This window comes from Crocodylus porosus, unplaced genomic scaffold (genome assembly GCF_001723895.1).
Source record: "Crocodylus porosus isolate Cpor-Errol unplaced genomic scaffold, CroPor_comp1, whole genome shotgun sequence".
Lineage (NCBI taxonomy): Eukaryota > Metazoa > Chordata > Crocodylia > Crocodylidae > Crocodylus > Crocodylus porosus.
The window spans coordinates 980,243-994,149 of NW_017728911.1; the positions used below are offsets into that span (position 1 = coordinate 980,243).

The window sequence follows — 13,907 nt, forward strand, 5'->3', positions numbered from 1 at the left end:
AAGAGAAGGTTGGATGTGTATCTAGCTGGGGTAATGTAGGCCCAGCACTCTTTCCTGCTTATGCAGGGGGTCGGACTCGATGATCCATTGAGGTCCCTTCCGACCCTAGCATCTATGAATCTATGAATTTAAGTTTTCTTTCCCCTCTTGCTCCAGACAGCAAATCCCACCGAATGCCCCACCTCCAACCTCTGCTCCCTGAACCCAGAGCAAGACAGGAGCTCACTGCTGCTACCCTCCGTTATTACTGATGGAAGAGGAGACCGATTCAGAGAAGCTTGGGAGTGTAGGAGGTGGGAGTCTGGACTAGGGAACACTGCCACAAGAACGATGGGGCAAGCAAGGGGCCTCCTGCATTCAGAAATAAATGGAAACATATTTCTCTGGCTCAGCTTCCCCTTCCCAAGTCACAATCCCCCTGACTGCTCCCTCACATGCAACCAATAACTCTATCCACAACTGGGGCTATTTTCTTGTAGTCCAGCGCAGAAAAAAAAAGAGAGCATTAGTTCTCTTAGAAGTGTTCAGCTGCTGTTGCAATGGTGGCCATATAACTAGAGTGACAAGACAGAAGGCAAGCCCAACTTCTGTGTGACCAAACCAAGGACCTTTGTTTCACAAGTACAGGTCAAAAAGACATGGTGGTTGCTGCTTAGGTTACATTTCCAGGAGCTCCTGTAACCCAGTGGTGATCAACCTTTTGGTCCCATGGGTCAGATTTGTGGCACAGAGTCAGTCTGGGGGCTGAATTAAGCCCTGTGCCAGGATCAGGCCCTGGAGGCCTGGCACTGCCCCCTCCCACCCCTGCATGCTAGGATTGGGTCCCTAGTGCTATCTCTCCTGGTTCCCACACCAGGATTGGATCCTGGGGCCCAGCACTACCCCAACCCGATCCATTGCACAGGGCCCACAGGGCTCCCGATGGACCTGGAAATTTGATAGCTCCCCTGCCACCAAATTTCTGGACCCATGGGGAGCCCTGTGGGCCAAGTGATACGGCACCATGGGCTGGATCTGGCTCATGGGCTGGAGGTTGTGTACCTTTACTGTAGCCTATCAGCCTGTTCAGCTGGGAATGTTATAGGGATCCCCATTCCAGGCCTTGTTTGAGGGCTCAGAGGGTGTTACTGTAATGAGAAGGTCAATGATTCTCTGTCCCTTCCCTGACTTGTCACAAGTTCTGTTTGTGCAGCCTGCAATGATCGATCGCATCTTCCCTGCAGGGGAACATGTAACCTCCACAATCTCACTGCTCCTGCTGCTGCTCCTTCACAACACATCCTGTCAGGAGGGAGCGGGGCCCTTAGGCAGCCTCAGGCACAGCTAGCTCCCTTCCAGTCTAGTAAACTGATCCCTCTTCAAGCAGGAAGCTGTCACAACACAAAGCATGCGATGCGGCAGATGGGAGCTAGGGAGCACTCGTACCCAGAGACGCAGAGATAAGAGGAGGTTGTTGCCCAGTACTTGCACAGCATAGAGCGCAACAGTGTTTCAGCCAGTCACTGCACCCAGTTGGCTGACCTGACTCCATCACTGTGACCTGATGAAGGAATATGTGGCAATCAGGGGTGCAGCATGCAACAAAGAGGGGAAAGCTTCCAAGGGGACAAAGTCAGGGAGTTGAGACCAAATGCAATGCCGATCATAGGAACATACTAGGAGCACAAAGACCCCTTTCTCAGAAAGAACCTGCCACCTTGCTTGCTGATTCATACGCATACAACAGAATCAGAGCTACCAGGTTGCAACTGACTCCATGGACAAGGTGTGAGCTTCCTCCACAAGTCCTGCAGCTGGCGCTGACCAAGTGACGTCGTGACAGCAACCACGTGCTCCTTCCTGATGCCAGTGCTGCTGCATAAACAAAGAACCAAACCCAACCCAGCCACCATGTCCCCCTGAGCTCCTGGGGAAACACATGCTGCAGCACCAGCCTCAAACACCTCATGAAAAACAAATAGACCCCACACAGCTCAATCAATGGAGAGAGGAAAGGCCAGCATCCTTCAAAAAGGTGTTTGTTAGCTACTCCCAAGAAACACGGCTGCTTCTCAATGCCATCATCTAACTACTCCCAATGAAACACACTGCAAATTAGAGAGAAAACCTAGTAGTAATCAGCTCTGCTAAACAAACAGCTGAGACTTTTCTTTTCTTTTTTTTTTTGCTTATGCTGTTTTTAGCCTGTCAAATTAATTTCTCCCATCCACAGAAACCATGTGCGGCACCTTCCCTCGGCTGTGAGGTGGGGATGCTGCTAATAAGGACAAAGCTGACTGTACGCTGCCCAGCTGCTGTATCCATCTTCTGTTCTGTTTATGGCGGCAGGCAGCAATAACCAGCAGCCTGTGGAGGGTTGGTTGCTCATAAAACGGACTAACAGCACTGGCAAGCATCATGTGGGCAGGTGCTACGCAAGCTTCTCTATACAGCTCTGCCAGTGCATTCCTGACCTGCAGCATACTGCACACAGCTCTACCAAAGGCAGCACTTCCATCTGGACCTGCAGCCTACCCCCCCCCCCCCAACCCCTTCCCAGCCCTCTCCTTCAGAAAGCCAAGCAAACCTATTTGTTTGGCAGCTTCATAACATAGACAAATGTGTAGGAGTGATTAGAATGAGACCCATCACACTCATTTTCCCTTGAGATGGTAAGATAAGACCTGAATTCCAGTCTATAAAGGTGGAAGGGTAGTCCAATTACCACTGTGCTAGAGAGACAGTACTCCCTTTGCCAACACAGCTAACACTGGGACACTGTGGTTTTGCTACTTTCCATATGTGAAGGGATGTTTTTGACTCTATTGGATACCAAGGTTTACCACTTCAAGTAACCTGGTATGCTCAGTCAGACTCCAGGTGCTACGGCTAGAAACAGATCAACTGCAGACACACATTTCCTACTTGCACATGAGGAGGCTAAGACTGCAGAAGTGTTAGCAGGGGCGCAGGAAGGGGGAAAAGGCATGTGTTTTAAAGGAGGTGACATCTGGGGAAAGGAGACCCACAGAGGAAAACACTCCAGATGTGTTTGCATTATTAAACAAACGCCTGCGGATTACAGAATGCCACACAAAGCCTGTCAACTTTATAGAGAACGCAAGTAGGGGTGGAGATAAAAACAGGTAGACAAGGGCTAGAAAAAGGTGGCCGTAGGGTGCCGAAACTTACAGATTTTGTGTTTTCCTTTGATGGGAAACTTCACGATCATTTCTTGGGCATGGGCACAGATGAAGACAAATGGAGACCGAGACTCCTCGCTCAAATCTGGATACTGCAAAAACAAAGAGACAGGGAGTGGGGCTGAGAGAGAAGCCCAATGTTTACAAATTGCATAAGAGAGATACATTCTTGGTGCAATGGAAGTGAAGTCAGGACTCGGGACTGTGGCTACACCCCTTGGCTAGACTGTTTCTAAACTGAATGTTTTAGGGGTTCAGGTTAATCACTTTTATATCACCCCTCTAGCTAACCAAACTCACATTTGTGATTAGATGCAGCCTCAACTTTCTGTGGAACAGATCCACTTTGAGAACTTTCTCTTTCTAAGGGGCTTATAGACAGAACACCATAGGTATAAACTGTGCTTTGCCAAATCCATCAAAAAAAGACCTCTACCTGAGGAGCTTAACCTAACTCAGACTAACATAGCACTATAAACAGGTGAACAGTTCAAAAAGGAGTCAGTGCAAAGATACAGCTGGCTGGAGGAGCTGTGCAAGGGATGCTGTTTTCCTTATGACATTCAGCACAACTCATATCAGGAGTATAAGTCCACCCTCTAGAGTGATTTCACTACTGTGAAAACATGTGGGGAATCTGTTCAGGAAAACAGTAACCAGATCCCTTTTTTCACTAACCAAGAAGGAATAAAAGATCCTTGGAGAAAGAGGAATATGCAAATCCTCTCGTCTGGACATAGTCCAGCCTTCACTAATGTTTAGAAGGTGACATGCAAACCTCTTACAGGGAAAAAAAAGTATATTAGCATGGTTTAAGGGCCTAGATTAGTAACAGAATAAGAACTGACCCACACACATAATGGAACTGCACGTGTCCCAGTAGCTAGGATACAACCCAAAGAGTTATCTTTCCCCAGGGAACCATAGCTTAGCTGGATTATTACCTAGGACTGGGAAATTGTTTCCCATTCATGGTATGATATCATATAACTGTCTTCCCTTCCCCATTCTATTAGCAGACCTGGTAAAGGCCATTGCTGTGGACAGGACATCAGACCAGATGGAAGAAGGGATTTGGATAAAAGTGGTAAATGCATGATTTTTAGGGTATTTGAAAAAAAAAATCACTTCCTCTTTCACTGAGCTGCCAGGCAGCTTTTGGGTTTATTTCTGACAGCTGGACATGGAAAGCAGAGCAGGGGGTAACAGGCCTTTCTTGTGCTGCATAAGAGTGTTGCCAACAGTCATGGGGGGGTGGAACACAGAATCCTTTGTACGTCAATTAAATGATTTCCAGACCCCTTCTTTCATAACTGCGTTGACTGCACAGTGCATGAATGAACACACACTCACACACTATAAAGCTGCTCTGGGTGCTGATAGTTTTCTGCCATGCAGTACAAATTTCTTTGTGCAAGCACAGGCAAAGGGAAAAGAAAAGAGAAACCTCCTTTCTCAGACACTGATTAACAAAACAGCGGCAACTACTGAATCAGAGCCCATTACAGAATGATTCTTCCTAATTCTAGGAGCTGGGTAACAGATTTCTGCAGAGGTACACGGCACGTGTTCTTCTGAAGATTCTGGGGCCATGACTAATGGTCATTCACAAGTCAAACAGGATTCAGGTGGTCCCAAATCAAACAAAGCCTTGTACCTTTGCCTGACAAATCACTTGCCCCATGTTCACAAACGTTACCACCCAGCCATACTACTTTAGAAGTTTCTTTCCCTTTCATACACAGACAGATCATCTGATAATGGAGCTAGAGAAACCACAGCCTGCTAACTGTGCGGGCATGGCCTCCTATTATTACAGGACTTATAGAAACACACACCCATCACACACTGCACAACGGCAGCAATCCCCTCAATTCCAGTTCATCCCTAAACCGCTATGTTTTTCTCCTCACCCTGGGCACTCATCCCAAACCAGCTGGTAGGGTATTGTGCTTTTATAGCAGCAGGGAAGTCACCAAAGCCAGAGACACGAGCCCATGCATTTAACGATTCACCTGCTCAAAAGCTTTGCACAAACTCTGGAAAGGGTTGTTTCACTTAAACAGGGCCTCTACCAGCAGGAATTTTTGCAGGCTTGAAAATGTAGGCAAAGCCCCCCACTCACATGGATCAGCTCCATTTCTACCCCCAGCAAGATGTTCCCCACTGTGGAATTCAAGGTAATGATGACATTCTTTACCTACCAGAGGGGCCAGGTTGATAGCCGTTTTTATCATGAAAACTGTTACCATGGCCATTACAAGATCCCACTAGTAGCACAAGTGTAAAGCAGGCCTTTTAATTAAAAGTTTGACTTCTGGAACAGGAGACTAGGTCAGCAAGCTGTGCAGTGCAAAGCAGCACACAGGAATGTGGCACAAGGCTGGAGTCATTCTTCCAACATGCGACATTCATTCAGAAGAGCTGGGTATGCAGTGTGCTGAGCAGTATGAGTCTGTGTATCGGGCACTGTGACTCATTCGAGTTAGGCCCCCAGAGGCAGGCAGGTCGGAGGCTGCAGACTAATTGCCAGTGTAGTCCTTCAGACAGGCAAAGTTTAAAGGCATCACAACCTGAACCAGTTAAAGTAGTGAGAACCAGCAAAGCTAATGAATTGCCAAATCAATTACAGGTTCTTACTGGAGATTTTAACCCTTGACAAAAGAGAGAGTGGATAGAGTAGGAATAGTAGAGCAACTCAAACAACTGAGATGAACATCTCCAATGCACTAGGGGACAATGACAGAGGGCATTTGTTACGTATGTTGGCCCCTAGGTGGGCATGAGCTTTGCCTCTCACTAGATTATGACTCTCAGGGACAAAAACATCTTGAAGCCTAAATTAATTCATTCTGGACCTAAAAATCAGAGGACAGGCACTGGAATCGTCTGGTCCCATGGGCTGGAATGACCTCTCTTTTCTGCCTCTTAGCAGATTTGTCTCAAGGACCTTGCTGTGTGTTCTTGCCTTTCTGCTCCTTTTCTGGAATAGGGCACCTAGACTTTGTTGGAGTTTAGCAGGACTTGCTTACATAACCTCCCTGCTGCTGCAGAGGATGTTAGTTTCTTCAGTTCTGCCTTGAAGGGACTTTAAATTAAAGAAGGTAGCTGGAAGGAACCAAACATTTAAAGCTACAAACCCAGTTTTTTGTATAATTGCTCCCAAGAGGATTATGACCCTAATTATACTGCAGTCATTATTGCTTAGCACTTAAACCACAGTTCCTGCTTAAACCAACCCATGCAAGTCACTCAGGAGTAAGCCAAGGGTAGTCTCTCCTCTTATACATTCCCCAAGTAGCTGTCCAAGGAGCCATCATTTAGGACATTAAGAAATCGTTTCTCTTAACCGTGTCCCAAACATGGCATACATTAAATTCTAAATAGCTGAAAACCTCCATTATCAGTATTTGAGTGAATACATTCAACATAGTGTACTATCACTAGTCTGACCAAAAGGCAAGCAATGTAACTGATAGATAGATATACCTGGGCTCTTGTGACCTAGAATGTGCATTTCTACAAGTCCGCTCTAGTCAGAAATAGTCTTTCATTAGATACTACCCAACAGGTAAACGATCACTCTTCTACCTCTATGACTTCATGCATCTTTCCAGTATAGTTTACCTGGGCATTGGAACATCCCACAGATACACATCCCCCCTGCTTCAAAGATGCCTCATCAAATAGGCAGGCATTCTAGCTTTCTCACTCTTGCTTTTTCATTGTACATTACAAGATGGAAAAGCCTGCACTGTGACCCCAAACTGTACAGATTCTTTTATTAATGATCATGGGTAAAAAAAACCCTATGTTACTTTGGTGCACAAGTCCCATTTTTTCCAAGTGATTTGGGAGCTTTAGACTCATTGAAAGTCTTTGGAACCATAGGTCCTAAATCACTGTGGAAAAAAATCTATCTCTGGGAATGAGTTCTATGAAACCCCCTTATCTGATACCCTGTCTTACACAGTATGGTTGAGCCCCCCTGACACCTCTCCAAGGCACCTGGAATTTTTTTCCTGTTCATGCCACCATGCGATTCACACACAGCTAATAAAACGTCCCATGGAGATGGTGTTCGGGGCTGTATCAGCATAGCCGCTGCACAGAAACCAGTAAGTCCCTGCTTGTTTCAACCACGCACAAGAGATGCAAGTATCCATCTAAACAAGTGTGCTGGAGGGACCTAAATTTGTTACTAACAGGTTTGTATGGTTTGAGCTGTGAGGAAATTAGCAGGAGAAAAGAATCTCAAGGCAGCTTAACAGACCGAAAGAGCTTGAGGCTAAATGGAGCATCTCAGTACATGCTGGAAGTCAGCTCTACAGAAGGCAAGCTGCCTACAATCACTGGCTCCTGCCCTCCCTATGGATTCAGGAGCTTGAAAATACAGCGAGTAGCTACTAGGCATGCCAAACAACTCCAGCGATAAGGCAGCAGGGCTGAATATGTCGTGCTGAACGCTCCCCGTACTCTTTGTTTATTGGCTTTTCCCCCCCCAGCATGTCAAAACCAGCAACAGTAGCAGACCTGCCCAGGCTTTGCAGCTCTGACATATCCACTCTTTTGCTCATTCACTGTGGGCTGGCAGTCTCTGAGGTAGCAGGGAGAGGCACCCATTAAGCCTGACATTTATGGCCCTGTTTGACAGGGGCTGTTTTCATCCAGCCTAGCGTAGCAGAAGTAACAATCTTCTTTACTTGCTCACAATTGAGACAAGCACTGGGAAGCTTGAAAGGGAGGTACTGTGAGTGCTGGCTGTAGCCAGGCAGACTGCAGACAGGGGCTGTGCGGGCTTCCCTGGAGACACTGTGCACAGTACACTTGGCAACAGACTTCGGGTCAGATGCCCTTGGCTGGCTCTTCTCCCTTCTGCCACTTCAGCTGCATAAAGGAAGTGGAGATTGGTTTCCACAGGCACTGAAGAGCCCTCAGCAGGCACAGAGCTGATGCAGCTGGGTTTTTATATCGCCCTTCCTGTGGGCTGCTGCCTCCATTATAGAGGGCACGGCTGGAGCATGCTGCACTGCAGCTTTCCTCAGCTGGAGGACGGTCTCTTGGGGACTGCAGCTAGCTGACAGAGTCCAGAGCACTGCCTAGGCTGCTCTATACTGGTTATGAGCCAGAGCAAGACAACCGGCCTTAAAAATTAGGGAGCTGTTATTAGTGACAGCTCCCTCAGCTGGACCCAGCAGAAGTGGGAACAACAGAGGGTCTTCTCTCCTCTTTAGATTTTCCGCCAGCCCTTCTCACAGGAAGTTATCTGGATTCTCCTGTTATTTCATAGAAGTCGTACCTCCTTCCCTACACCGGCTGCACATCCAGCTGATTATCTGTCTGGCTAAGGAGGGCTGCACAATGTTTCCTGGGGAGCCTGTAAACATTACCCTTGTGCTCCCTACCACCCACCTCAGCAGCCCCACATCGCTGCACCTACCGCTACAGTGCTGGGTTTGCCTTTTAAGAAGAGTTTTGAGCCCAAAAAAGGGATTGAAACAACCCAAGACAAACATGCCCAGGGAACAAAAGCCACAAATGAAGAGACCCCGCCTGGAGGAATCCTCCGAAAGGGCAAAGGCACCCCCCATGCAGCAGGAAACAGAAAGCGCACGGCAGCAAACACCCTGTAAAGTGGTTTCACAGTTTCACTTCCAGGCAATTCTCTTGGTTCAGGGGAGGCCTCCAGACAGGAAAGCAGGAAGAAATGAATGCATGCTCCAAAAGGGATCCAGCCCTAAGCATAAAAACCATTAACAAGCAAGCCCCAGCTCCTTCCCCATCCCTACTTCAAATGGCAACTGGCTTCCAGATCCCTACAATCCAGCCTGCTCTTGAGACACTTCTTTAACTTGGAGGTGCAAGGCCAGCAGACGACCTGGCATGCAGCCCTGCTAACTGGAGCAAGATGGAGAACCTGTAGTCTCCAAGGACAGCCACTATCTGCTCCGTTTCGTGGAGGTTAGGTGTGGCCCCCAAGCACTGGGCAACTTGCCAGAACAGCCAACTTCGGAGCCCTGCCACATGGAAGAGAGGCGGGTGTGTGATGGGGGTAGCATTCATAAGTCAGTCCTTATGCTCCCTCGCAGGCCTCATTAGGCCCAGAACATGAAAGAGGTCCAAACTCCTCCTGCCACTGCTAGCCCAGGAAGCCATCTCAAGCCTGGGCTTCATCCCCATGCTGCTGAAGAGCTTCACAATAAGACAGACAGCACTGGAAAGCCAGACTGTCTGGAACGAATACAGACAAGCAGACCCTTTTTATGCTGGCAGGAGAGGGGAGTTATTACTCACTGTGAAATGCATTTAAAAAACAAAACACAAAAAAACCTTGGCAGAGATCAGGTCCCTCAGAAAGAGCACGGGGCCACTGTAACAAGGCCTGTGTGCAGCCATAAATCAGCCATCCAGAGCAGGCACAGATGCGCTGCAGGCCATGCTGACTTCTGCAAGCGTTACAAGAAGCCGCCTGGCTGTCCCCAGGTTGGAAGGTGAGGAAGCAAAGGCGCTCCCCGCAAGAGGAAGGCAAGGGCTGGTGAAGGAGGAAGCCTGGGGGGTGGCTGCGAGAGGCTCTGGCCGCTGCACAAGGCTCTTCACCCAGTTTTCAGCATGATTTGTGGGAAAGGCGGACCCACTCATCTTTCATGCCTCATAAGCTTCATAGCTGTCAGACTAACATAACAGGTAATTAACTACTAAACAGCCATTTTCTCCTCCTCTCCTGAGGGAAATTGCTCACCATCCAGCTAGAAAATGTTTCTTTAGCAGTTTCCAAAAGAGAAAAGAAAGTCGGCAGTTTCTGGCAAGTGGCACAGGTACCGCAGCCAAACAGTGGCGTCAGTGCCAACTTGGACTCCGCTGCAGAAACGTGACCAACACCCAAGAGGTCCAGAGAAACCAGAGACCACCAAAATTACAAGAACACTAATTTGGATCCCTTTGCCTTGCTTATAGTCCAGAGGGCTGAGCCTGAGGTAAAGAAACCCACACACTGGCTGCAAGCAATAGTTCATTTATGGTGTAGCAACCGGCATGGGAGATCTGTGTTCTGTTCCCAGCTCTGGCACAGAGTCATAGCCTGACCTTGGGCAAGACACCTGTGAAATCCATGCTTCCTACACAAGGCTTCAGTAATCCATGCAGGTCCACTGCTTAGAGCCTCTGATGAAAACAACAGAGACAGAAAAAAACACTGGCGCAGACTTGTATCAGCTTGGCCTCCAGAGGCCAGTCCAGGGAAGGGGTTTTTGCTTGGAAATGCCATGTTTTAAATCAAGAAAGAAATCTGTACATTCAGTGCCTGTCTGGTGCTGACTGTAGCTCACCAGGGCAGGGGCTACACCAGGAAAAGCAACCGCACTGGAAGAGGAGCAGTACATGCAGCCTACGGTTGGGACTATAATCCGCTTGGCATGTGCATCAACATCATGCCTGATCGTGCCTCACATGAAAGCACCATTTTCAAAATAATTCTTTCTCTAGCTTTGTTAGAGATAGAGGTAGAAGCTGGAGAAACATGATCACATGCTGCTTCCCTTAAGCAATCTCTACACAAAATGTCAGCATTTCCAGATCGTTTCTTTGGCAAGTCAAGTTCTGTCGGATTGTTTCATCTGTCAGGTTCCTGACATCTGCAGTAGTCCTGGCTTCATATCCTGACATCTGCAGTAGTCCTGGCTTCAATGTTTCTAACATTTTGTTTCTTTGGGATCTTCAAAAGCTCATCCCCTGGACAACCCGCTCCATATCACAGAGAGATGCCATACTGAAAAGCATATCTAAGAATGCCATCCTGTAGGATGGGCTCTGAGCTCACCTAGTGACTTTAGAGGTCAAATCTCTTTTGTTCAGAAATTAGGAGATTGTTCCTTTCATTGCCAGACCTGCAAACTGCCTATGATCAAGCTGGGATCCTTCCAGCTGATAGATCATTGCTAGGGAGCGAGATGCTGCAGGCTGGATTGTCTTCAGTTTTGCCATGGTAGCTGCCCAAGGATAACTGAAGGCAGAATCAAACCAGTAGCTGCAACTTAAGTTAGCAGCTCTGTAGATGGTGTCCATATGGAATTTAGCACTGTGGCACTTAGACTGTTTCAAAATAAAGGCAAATTCTCTTCTTGTCTCCAAGTCAGCAGGCCCAATACTTAATGCATCCAGGGAAGTGAGCAGCCATGTCCTCTTCTGTCACTTTCTTGAGCAGACTCACACTAAAGCATCTCTTTAGATTCGGTTTGATTTTTGTTAGCTTAGTTGCACCTTTACTGATCTTTGGACAGAAACTGCTCTTTTCAGGATTCTCAGAGCCTCCCTCCCACCAAAAGCCCCTCTGTTCAACCTTTCAAGGTATGTTCCCACAAACCAACATATCTGTCTACCAAAAGTGATAATGTCCCAGTCATTAGACATGATGATGGAAAGAAATCCTGGGTTCTACCACTCTGCTAAAGCTGACTGACTCGGGCACACTGGGCAAGGGTTTTCATGCCTCAGTTTCCCAGCTTTGTAATGCATGTTGAGAACATGGGATGAATGTGCTGGTTGAGTGCAGTAAAGCATTACACTTTGGGGCTTTGGCTTTCTGCAGAACACAGCCTTCAACTGGGGCCACTGGATTGGCATCCTCACATATGTTTCTTGCATCAAAGGCCACTTCAGCCATCATCTTCCCCCTCATTTCTCACTTCTCCAACCCAAGTGGAAACTATGAAACAAGTGCTGTTCAAAACCGCATTCTGGCTTGTTACATGAGCTGGGAGTTTCCCCATACAGAAACCCATGGCAGTGCAGCATTGCATAACGCTGCCAGATTTACTAGCCCAGAAACAAAGCATTCAGCATCCTTGCAGTAGATCTAATCTTGCTACTAATGCCCCCCTAACCACCTCCTTGGGACTAAGAACCCAGATAGCTCCAAGCAGAGCTGACACCAGCTACTGCCTAGCCAATAGGCACTGGGCCCTACGCTGACAGGAAGGGAACGGCTCTGGAGCAGGCTGAGCTAGGAAACAGATAATCAATGACATTCGGTTCTGATCGGCAGAAGGAAAAAAGAGGATTAGAAAAACAAAAACAGGAGCTACCAGCCAAATTTTTGTTTGAAAGCCTGTTAGGTCTAGACTGCAACGTGTGAGGAAGGAACAGCTCAAAACCACAGCTGCTAATGGTTATGGATCTGGCAATCAAAATGTCTTTGTTAAAAAAAAAAAGTTAACTGCCTTACTATTGAGGTTACAAACCGCAGCCTTGATGCATTGTTGCAGTCAACATCCTCCCTGCTGTTTTTGAGAGCTTACATCTGCTGCTGGCAGATAATATGCTGGCAAGCTGCACAAGCTCCTTTCATGGGGATGTACAAGAAGCTCTGCTAGGCTGCCTTCATTTCTCCTTCCCACAATTATGTCTCTCAGGTGACACTTTCCCCCACTGCTTACTTTTCCCCACTCGTGCTTCATTCAGGACACAGTCAGATCTGAATGCAGAACAGCGGACAGACAAGGGTCACTGCTGGATTCTCCCCAAGATCACCTCTTCTCATCAGGCGCCTCTACCTTCAGAAAGCGTTGTCTACATAAAAGTTCCTAGTCCAGATCTAGTTGCCTTTCTATACCACAAGCTGTACTTTGGCTGGAATGGCCCGGGGGGGAAGCAATTAAAATTTAATAGGAACAGGACTTTGAGATGTGGATTTGATATTTAAGCTAGTTGAGCTGCACTCAGTTTTTCAAGACTGAACAGTCTGACACAGCTCAGGTTCTCAGAGGCTTTGGAAGAGCCTGCAGTGCCAGCAATCTTGGAGCATGCTCTATTCACCTCTGCTTTCCCAGCGCCAAGTGACCTAGTGTCACTGAAACCTTCAGCAATTCTAATCCCTGCCGGGGAGGCAGAGAATCACCTGCCCAGAGTGAGCCGAGGAAGCTGCATCAGGATGGGTTTGACACATTTATAGGGTGACTGATGACCATCGAGGGAAACTGAAAGGGATTGGAAAAACATTCGCCAGGATAATTGGCTCGGCTGAAAGCCGTGTTTCATGCATTCATTCCCACATTGAGAGATCTTGGAGGCAGGGCTAATGTCAGCTGCAGGGGCAGGCCCACTGCTCTCAGTCAGATGAAAGGTGGGAGCAACAAGAAAACAGGCAACTGGAGGGCTGGGAAAGATGAAAATTGGGGTATTTGTTACTGCTTTAGCAACCCAGAGTACCTGTACCCTTCTGATAGTACTGCTGGAGTTTTCCAGTCAGCAGAACAAACCCCATTATTAATTATAATTATTAGTTATTCTTATTAATGGATTAAAATTCATATCCATGCATTACAAAGGGTTAAGCCTGAAGATGATTCAGCTGTGTCCAGCTATGCCAAAAACAATCCTACTCCCAAAAATACTTTCTAAAGACCCATTTTAATAATTTAGAAGCCCAAATGTGTCTAAGCAACAACTTGCTCATTGCAGACTCCATCACTCACAAGTACACTACCTTGCCAGTCTTAGCTTTGAACCCTGCTGGCAGCAAAACATTGGTTTTAGGTACTGCTGATTAAATCATATGAGAGCTCTTCTAATTCTCCTTGAAGAATGTATCTGTGGAACTATATATTTCTACGAATGTCTTGACTGATCTGCTGGGGGTTATGAAGTTCATCAGTTATCTGATAATGGACATTTATGTATGTGACCAAGTGTAATCCTAGCAAATTTGTATTTTAATTGAGCTATGTAGCA

General features: G+C 47.2%; 1 protein-coding gene across 2 annotated transcripts in view; it reads right to left on the reverse strand.

Moving 5' to 3' along the window:
- Positions 1 to 13,907, reverse strand: part of TRIP4 (thyroid hormone receptor interactor 4) — a 53,051-nt gene that overhangs the window by 6,285 nt on the left and 32,859 nt on the right. For both annotated transcript variants that reach the window (XM_019533228.1, XM_019533227.1), the window contains one exon: positions 3,172 to 3,274. In XM_019533228.1, coding sequence (XP_019388773.1) covers positions 3,172 to 3,274 — 103 coding nt within the window. The remainder of the gene's footprint in view (positions 1 to 3,171; positions 3,275 to 13,907) is intronic.